The sequence below is a fragment of the Phoenix dactylifera genome, chromosome 9, assembly GCF_051530095.1.
Source record: "Phoenix dactylifera cultivar Ajwa chromosome 9, Ajwa_hap1_PhDact_Kaust_v1.1, whole genome shotgun sequence".
Taxonomy (NCBI): domain Eukaryota; kingdom Viridiplantae; phylum Streptophyta; class Magnoliopsida; order Arecales; family Arecaceae; genus Phoenix; species Phoenix dactylifera.
Window position 1 is genome coordinate 33512912 of NC_143198.1, and position 9550 is coordinate 33522461.

A 9550-nucleotide genomic window follows, 5' to 3' on the forward strand; every position below is an offset into this window, starting at 1 on the left:
TTCCCTGTAATATGTTTGCTGCTTAACGTGCGTGTTACGCTGTTGATTGTAGGTTTATCCGGAGGAGGGGAGCCCTCAAGATCTGTAGAAAGAGAATGTGCTTACTTTTAAGCAAAATCTGAAGGAATTCTGGGGCAGCTGTGAGCAGATCATTGTCATTGTTTATAATAATTTCAGATGGAAAGCGATCTGGTTCTTCACTGCACCAGAAAATTAGTTGGTTCATCGAAGGATGCAGTGCATCTGTAAAGAGAGAAAGAGGGTGGAAAGAAAATAGCAACTATAATGTGTGCATGATTTCTTTTTTCTCATTCTTTTCTCCCCTTTCGTTCCACTTCCTTCCTTCCTTTCTTTCTTTTTTGGTTTTGTTACATCAGTCGATAAATGGGGAAAGAGGAAAATGTAGAAGAATGCCGAGAGTCTAAACTATTTATCTAAAGAACTGCTTAGATATTACGAGGATCATGAATATGGAAGAATTGATCGATTAAGACGATACAGCAGTACAGTTGTATATTGCCTCAGAAAAGATGGTTGGACGCTTTAAAAATTTTATTATACTATTATTAGTGCATGATATTGCTCTTTTTTACTGTCTTATTCTCTTTCCCTTTTGAGCGCTGTTAATCAGGAATTGGACGTGTTAAGGTCTGTTCACAATCAAACAGGCTCTATCCGATTCGTAGAGATACTGGACTGGCATGGTACTTCTGCTTATTTCCCTCGCAAAATAAATATATAAAAAAATTTTGCTTATCAATTTTGTTTCCAATAATTTGGACCATTTACCCAGCATTTTTCCTTTTTATAACAAAGTTCATGGTTCCTCAAGAAAAAAAATGAAGCAACCTGTGCTTTTACAGTGCTTATACCACATTTCATTCGCTTTTCGTACCCTCATCATGTCCATAGATGCGCCTTGGAAGATGTCATAACATGACTGCCAACTAGCGGTAATCATAGAAGAGGAGGAGAAAGAAGAAGATGCCTTCGTAATTTGTAACAAGTTTGCTTATCCTCTTGTTATCTGCTACATCAATCTGCTCCCTCTCATAAAACTTTGTCTGCTCTTTTCCACTCAAGTCGTACATATTATCTCCAGAAGAGGACCGGACCGGACCTAACGCACTCTGCGCTTGTGGCTTCGCCTTTCAAAACGTTACCAATCCTGATGCTTGAATTGCATCTTCATACGAAAAAAAAAAAAAAAAAACTAAGATCCAATGATGAGATGACCAGCCACAAGGACGTTCTCCATACCCCTGACCATCAGCACCACATGGTGGTGGTCCACAACAAAGCCTGGCAATGAAGGTGGAAAAAAAAAAAAATCAACTCATGAATATCTCGCCTCTTGGGGATTCCTTTGTCTCATCCAATCATCACTGACCAGAACAAGATGATCACCATCTCTTATAACCTTTACATCATCAACCTCCGCACCATCTTTTGTAAGGACTTTAGCGGGCAAGAAATCAAATTTCTTAGCACCAATATCAAGGAGTTCCTTTAGTGATAATGGCAGAAGCACAAGCTTGCCAGTAATGTCACCTTTCTCTGGGCAGCTAATGGTCACCCGAAGTTGCGAGGTGTGGGGGTAATGCAGGGCAGCACCTGACGACATCATGGTCCTTGGAGGGCCAATAGATGAGAAAAGTCCAGTTTTCCTCTCGAGGTTAGCAGCCGACATGATCCCAAATAACGAGTTGTGGAAGTCGCTGCTCTTCCGCCTGGGGTGGCGGCCTTCCTCCAAAGACCCATCTCCAGACAGAGGTGCGCCTTCATGGGATACATGTGGAATTACAGGCTCGCTCCTAAATCTTCTTCCAATGGGACGAGAGACTGGTGTGGAGTTGTTTATAGGAGAAGTGTTTTCGCATGCCTTCTTGGCTTCAAAGAGAGCCTGAATCTCTTCATGCCCCTGCTGTTCCGCTAGATTCCTGGGAGTCCAACCATGACAGTTAGGCTTATCAATGTTAGCTCCTTGTTTAAGTAAGAACTCCACTATTCGGTGATTCCCTTCACAAACAGCAAGGTGCAGTGCAGTATTCCCATCTTTCTTGGGCAATGTTGCATCTCCCCCATAACGAATGACGTCCTTAAGCAGCTCTAGGCTGTTCTGCTCAGCGGCTATGCAAGCAAACAGGCCCATGTCACCGGCTGAGAGATTTGCACCATTATCTCTTAACAGTTTGACCGCAGCATCATGCTTCCCAAGTATAGCCTCCCATAGGGGAACACTTCCTTCAGAATCTGGGCACATCAAAATATAATGATACGTTAGCACCGCTCTATGGAACAGAATGGAGAGATGGACTTGAAATTAGATAGCTAGCTAGATAGGACAGTGTCAGATCATAACATTCAGCACGAAGATGACAGATTGTATATAAAGGTTCAATGCCAATATGCATAAAATAAATTATAGAAAAAATAAACAGAAAAACAGTATTTGCATTCGATATCTTCCCTGTGAAAGAGAATGACATTCTAAAGATCCAGGAGATCAATTTTCCAAATAACATTGCTACGGATAAGTATGTGATTAAATTTAGCCACATGATCAGGAATCACAGGGGAAAATTAAACAACTCAGGAAGTCGTCTCATAAAGTAAAACTAACAATATCTAGTTGTTTCTATTTTTGATGAAAAGATGGGGAATCCCAACAACCATTTTCTTAAGAGAAGGATGTCTAGTTTTGATCAGCTTAATGAACCCTTATTTAGCCAACCGATCCGTTAAAGAATACCAAAAACAGCAGTCTCCAAGCTTAGGTTCCATCCATGACAAGCTTAGGTTCTCTCTCTCACAAAAAAAACGTACATATAGATGCTAAATATACATAAAAACCTGCATGATGGAAGCCATTATTGGTAAAAGCAGAGCAAGTTGTGCTTCCATACAAGTGAACTATCCAAAAGCAGATATTTTACACTCTATGGCACAATATTACGTAGTGAGTAACATTCTGCCTATAGTAGTTGATCATGTGAGCAACATTGATCAATAACAAGCAATCATACATATGCAAGAAGTCATTCAGATCAGGAGCCATTTAAACAAATAGACAGATTGAACTTACATGAAATCATGTTGTCCGCATTCAAATTGCAACACAACTAGCCATAATAGTACTACGTAAGTTTAGGTCCTCCCCTCTTTAAAAGTTAAGCAGTAATATTAGCATAATAATTAATAATTTGATATAAATATGTCAATAAAATAACCCTTGCGTGATGGTAGTGACCAGTGGCAAAAATCAGGCAAATTGTCAGGCTTCGGTATAAGTGGTTATCTTACACTCTAGACATTAATACGATACATGGGCTACCTTTCTGCATGTAATAGCCATCAACAAGAACTACACTAAATGAATAACCAGCCACAGCAAGAACTCAGAAAATCATGGAGATAAGTAGATAAATTGGCATTTAAGAAATCTTAAAGCCCATATCCGAATCGCTTATCCTTGTGATTATGTATAAAAACCAGCATATTGGACCCACGTGAAAACATTTATATTTTGTTCCCCATGATAACCACCATACTCAAAATGTACCACTGAGCTCCATGCTACATCTAATTCTCCATATTATATTTTATGTAATTTGATTTGACATGATTAAACGATGAAAATCAGAAAAATATGATGGTTCCATGGGCATCCGAACTAATACAAGTCCAAATATTATTCAAAGGTGCTAAGCTGCTTAAAGACCTATTTGAGCAATGAAGTCTCACAACAAAACCACTTTAAAGTTCATAGCCACATGAGCCATAAAGCCGAATTGAGCCATGGCTGTTTAAGATGATAGATGCGAAGCAGCTAAAACAGTAAGTCAAGTTAGCATGTGTAACTACACAGGGGCATCACTTTGTTGTTCAGAGACTTAAGAGGGGAACCAGGACAAAAACGAAATGAGGATGCCATTAAAACAAATTATAAAATGTAAATATTATGGCAATTCCAGACTCATAAATCAATAGATGCATGCGGTCTTGCTCCTGATCTAGATAAGGAATAGTGCTTCTGTGGAGTAATAAATATTTGAAAATGGACAACACAGAGAAAGGATCTAAGTAAGATCTTAATAGATCAAAATTAGTTCAGGGAAAATCTGACAGTGATTCAAATTCAAATGTCTGCAGCTTGTCAGATGAAGAAAATTAACTAATTTAATTCTACACTTCGGTGGAAATATGCCTATGAGATAGTCAAGTGGCAGCCAACAGAATTTAATAATACCCTTTCGGTAAGCAAAATTGAACAAGGGAAACCATGATAATGGCATTAATATTTCCAATTCAACAGTCTGCAGCTTGTCTGGTGGTAGTAAAGAACTAAATTCTGCACAATTTGGTAGAATAAATCCGTATATGCCTATTAGGTAGTCATGTGGAAGCTAATAGAATCTGACAATCCCCTTTTGGTAATGTAAAATAGATGACTATAAGCAAGAGTGAATAAGGGCAACCTGATAATGACCTTAATCTCAACTCAAAAATCTTGTAGCTTGTCTCGTGGTGGCGAGTAACTAATCTAATTCTACACAATTTCGTGGAAAATGGAATCTGCAATGAGCCTGTACATGCCTATGAGGTAGTCAAGAGGCAGCTAATAGATCCACTAACACCCTATTGGTAAGGTAAAATAGTTAACTGTAAGCTAAAGTGAATAAAAGGAACCTTCAAATATAGCAAGATGGATTCAGCTTATTATGGGCATTTTGTGAAATTATAGATACATTTTTAGCATACCTCTGCAGTTGGGATTTGCCCCATAATCTAGCAGCAGACGAATACAATGCTCACTTCCTTGTGATGCTGCTATATGCTGGTTAACAAATAGAGAAAAGAAGGGAGTCAAATTTTTTCATGTATTTGAGATGGGAGTAAGGACTACAGATGCCATGATATACAGATTCCAGACCAGTGCCGTGTGCCCATTGTTGTCCGATTCATTTGGATCCAGACCACGTCTCAGAAGCTGATGCAAAAGTAAATCATCTCCTCTAATTACTGCAAAACATAGAGTAAGAGGCAAGTCCAGTCGACCCCAAGTCAGCATGTTCTCTATCTCTCTCAAGACTCCTTCCATCACAGGGTCCTCCTCCTGCTCTTTCAGATACTGTAGAAAAACAGAACGACATATGAGAGCAAAGCACGAAAACAGGTGGCTTGTTTATAATAAAAATAAGGGAATGGTGTAAAATATATCAGAATTTTACACATTTATTTATGCAACATAAGGCTATCAAGTTTATGAACCTGAAGTAGATTGTTCATAATTGTTGTGCCATCTCCAACATTTGACTGAACGGTACTAAGAAATGCAGTACGGTTCAAACGTAATAGCTGGCACAGTGATTTAGTTCGAACTGTGAATAGTTGGGGCCTGTAACAAAGAACTCCGATCTCTCCAACAAGATCGCCTGCCCTGGCCACCCGCAAAATCTGCTGAATGATCAGTACTTTTGAGCAAATTGTCTGCCTACAAATCTCTAATGTGAAATATTCCACTATAGCCTATCTCTCAAATGTTTAAATCAATCAAAAATTTACCTGTTCAATTCCATTCTTGTGATCTATCAGTTCCTACACGGGAGTTCAAGGCATCAGCCTCAAGACATGATTGATGTTTAAAAGATGCAGAAGAAGTTCTTTAAACTTGTTGTGTACAAGTAAAGCAAATCCTAATTCATGTGATGTAGTTACAGGTTGTGCCAAAATTACTTCACGAACAAAGACTTTATACTCACAGCAGTGCCAGTCACTAGTACGTAGAAGTCTGTGGGTGCTTCATTCTGCAAGATAACATCCTCCCTTGGAGGAAAGTATTCAGCTCTCATCTCAGAGACCTCCAAAAATTTAGTTAAACAAGGCACACAGGTGAGAGCATAGCTCAAGTAGCACTAAAGGAAGAAAAGTTAAAAAAGGTCAGAGAACATTCGTATTGCTGTACCAGCTGGAAAAGCAGATCATTGGAAACTCCTCGAAACAAGTAAACCTTCTGAACAAGATTGTAGAATAGATAGTGCGAAATGCTGGATCGGATGGCTTTGGGAAGGGCATCGAGAGTCTCCTGCTGTTGAAGCCCTTCGGAGTCTGTCCTGAACTTCAAACTCAGATGTGAGATCATCTGGTCTTGCAGACGAACTGGGAGCTGGTTTCTTTGCGCAAAACCTGTGGCAGCTTGAATTGTATCCCTCTGAAGAAACACATCAACCACAAAGCAGACAAAACATTTATCACATTCACTTCCATGCTTATAAAGATAAGATTGCACTACAAGTCAAAAGAGCTCACATATTTTCTAGTTCGGCCTGTCCTATGAACAACTAAATTGGTCATATTACCAATCAAATACGCTGTTAGTCCAAGGTTGAAGAGCATATAAAAGATGTCAAAGATCATCTCCCTCGTATTTTCTGCATGCAAGTCTCCATACCCTACAGTTGTTAGAGTGGTGATTGACCAGTACATAGAGGTTACATACCGGACCCACAAGCTTCTTTCATGGAAATCCGGCATATAAACCCCTATCCATGTCTTGCTGGGATTGTGGTATCTTGCAGCAAGAAGATAATAGAAGCACCCAGCACAATGGACAGCAAAAAGAGTCACCTATAAGATCATTATGAGATGAATGAGTGAGGTATTTCTATGAAATTACCGCAAAGGACCAGTTTTCAAGTAAAGATACTCACACAAATAAGCTTTACGCATCGAACCCAAAAGTAGTTAAAGTTCCTATCTTTTTCCAACCTGGACAATTGATATTAAAAAATAAATTTAAAAATTTGTACAAAAATGAAAAGTTTGCCACGAGAGTTGAAACTGCATCCTTCGGCACCTTTTAGCAGAAATATGAAAAGGAGAGAGAGAGAATTTAAATATCCTGAAATGAAGGATTGAAACGCTAGAGAATGCTCATGCAATCATACCGAGCAAAAAGTGCACTAACTCTTCGGAGACGCCAGAGCCGAAGCATGTTGAAGAATCCATACGACCGAACCTTTGGAGGCAGAATCTTCCGAGCAAGTTCTGTGGGGATGGTGGAAACAACATCCAGAACAAACCAGCTGGTCATGTACTTCCAAGCAATCTGCTTGGGATCATCTATGAGAAGATATGTTGCTCTATCGATGAAGGCTACAAAGAAGGTCAAAATAATATCGATTGCAAAGAACCCATTAACAATATTATCAATCATAGCTAGAGCCCCGTTTTCCTTCACTAGGAACCCGAATTCAAACGGAGATACCCAGGCAGAATATATGACCAGAATGATCAGAAATGTTTCCCACGATCTGCATGAACCAATTTTAACATCAGCATTCGCATGATATCTTTTTCATCAAAAATATGTCATCTTGGTACCCGAGCTTCCTTTGGTTTCCTCTCTATTGCTTTCCAAAAATTAAAACTCGTTACACTTAGCATGGCTCGTTCTTCGGTAAAACGCAAGTAAAATTAAAATCCATTAACAGTAAAGACAAGAAAACGGGAAGGGAGGAAAAAATCATCAAATTTATTGGCTCTCTATTATTTGCAGACCCATGTCAGCACGTTTCTAATTCATAAAAATTCTCCCAAGAAAAAACGATTTAACATATTTGAAATTAGCAATATCAACGACTCGATGAGACAAAAAATGCAAAAGAGTTTCTTTTGGTGAAAAACCCATTCAAATAAGGTTTTGAACCAAAATTTCTACTCCGCCGTTCTTTGAAAAAGATAGAGAAAAACATCTCATCAAAACACCCGTTTCTCTTTCCAAATGTCCACAGCCCAAGCAAGAACAGGGGGGCCAAGTACGGAAACAAACAAGTTTCCACAGATTTAAGCGAAGCAAAAGCCCATGATCTCTCTCGAACGATGCGAAGCAAAAGGGCAAGAACAAGAAGAGGATTAGAAAGAATAACCTGTATCTCCGCTCGTAAGGGGATACGATGAACCTGCGGAGCTTGACCCTCCGGTTGCTCATGGCCCCAAGGGAGGGGAGTATCCCGCTTGATAAGCTGTAATGGCTCCCGTCCCTCGACAGCTCCGTCTCCGCTTCCCGTCCGCACATCATCACCGGCATATTGAACACCCCCTTCTTCCTCCTCGCCGCCATCTCTTCTTCTCCGCCTCCGCAGTCCAGACCCTTCTTCTATCCCCTGTTTCCAGCGTCTCTCTGAACGCTCTCCCTCTCTCCGTCTCCCTTGTTTCTTTTATATATAATTAAAAAAAAGTCTTCTTTATTATTATTTATAAGAGAAAACCCTAAAGAACAATAAATCTATTTCCAACCACCACCGCCACCGACGCTAAAGGAAGTCTCCCTTCGATCTCACCCTTCGTAATCCCTCTTTCCCGATTTTTTTCCCATCACCACTCCTCCCCCCTCTCTCTCTCTCTCCCCGTCTGCTATACGAAATAGATCGCTCGAAAGAGCTTGGAAACCCTAGCAAAAGTCCTTCCCAAATTCCGCCATGGCTCGCTGGCGCTCGGTTTCGAGGGGTTTGCTTCTTTTATAGGGGATGAGAGCGCACGCAGGCAACGGTCTCTCCGTCTGGCAGGCCCAGCTCACCTGCGATAGGAAAGACGCCTACGGCTACGGCTACGGCTACGGCTACGGCTACGGGTGGGAATTGTCATGGGCTAGGATCGAAACAAGCGTGAAATTTGAATGGGGATCCTGGCGGTACTTTTGCACCGCAGTGGCGTACCTTCGCGGATAGTCGCCGCATCAATAATTTTAGAGACGTGCGGCTGCCCTTTTTTTTCCAACTCTTGCCGTGGCGGGTATCAGTGACCGCAGAGGATCCGAAATTGACCTTCTTCTTGTCAAGACTGGAAAAGGTCGATGTCTATGCATGAGCTGCGTGCCAGACTCATTCTAAGTTGTCCATTTCTGTGCTCAGCAGCTGACCATCGCTATATTCTGAATTCTTTTTCTGCTGAACCGAAGCTGCCATTGTTGGCTCCTCCGAATTCCTTGCTCCGCTGCTGGAAATCTGACTTGCTATCATCTCTCCGCTTCCTTACCTGGATGGCCCAAAACTTTGAACCCTTAGCTCTACAAGGGGTAGAAAATAGAGCGATGCATTTCTTGTTTCATGAGTTGACTGGCTTGAATAGCCAAAGCGAACCGACCTGGATCATCAGACCCTGCTACCTAGTCGACTTTGTCCGTCATGCACCCGAATGTTGTCAGCTACCATTGAACCCATAATATTTTTATTAGATGGATTGAGTTACGTTGTGCTAACCGATTCAAATAATTGGTCGTCATCTAACTGGCTTAGTATATCTTTCTATACAAATCTATATTTTATAGATATAGTCATCCAGGCAAGAAGAAGCCCTACAAAATCTTATACTCTAATTTCTTAATTGAGGTAAGGCCCCAACCTTTTATCTTAATTTTCAATTAAAGGAGAGTAGAGAATACGGGTAATACTAGAACTATAAAATTAGGTAATTACTGAATAATTGATTCATTAATATGGCGAGAGTGACTGATACAAAATAACTTGGTGCTATATTGATAAAATTATTG

The 9550-nt window shown here is 40.4% G+C and overlaps 1 protein-coding gene across 2 annotated transcripts; it reads right to left on the minus strand.

Annotated features, from left to right (window-relative positions):
- Nucleotides 1-760: 760 nt before the first annotated feature.
- On the minus strand, nucleotides 761-9099 carry LOC103721181 (potassium channel AKT1-like). 2 transcript variants are annotated; one of them, XM_008811277.6, is made up of 11 exons: nucleotides 7929-9099; nucleotides 6948-7313; nucleotides 6711-6768; nucleotides 6310-6627; nucleotides 5966-6211; nucleotides 5763-5861; nucleotides 5566-5598; nucleotides 5272-5457; nucleotides 4934-5131; nucleotides 4762-4837; nucleotides 761-2253 (listed from the first exon to the last, which is right to left on the minus strand). In XM_008811277.6, the coding sequence occupies exons 1-11, from the start codon at nucleotides 8120-8122 to the stop codon at nucleotides 1337-1339; spliced, it is 2691 nt and encodes an 896-aa protein (XP_008809499.2). In that variant the 5' UTR covers nucleotides 8123-9099; the 3' UTR covers nucleotides 761-1336. The 2 variants fall into 2 exon arrangements, with proteins under 2 accessions (XP_008809499.2, XP_008809491.2); XM_008811269.6 differs by having other exon boundaries at nucleotides 5272-5460; nucleotides 7929-8712.
- Between the last annotated feature and the right edge of the window lie 451 nt (nucleotides 9100-9550).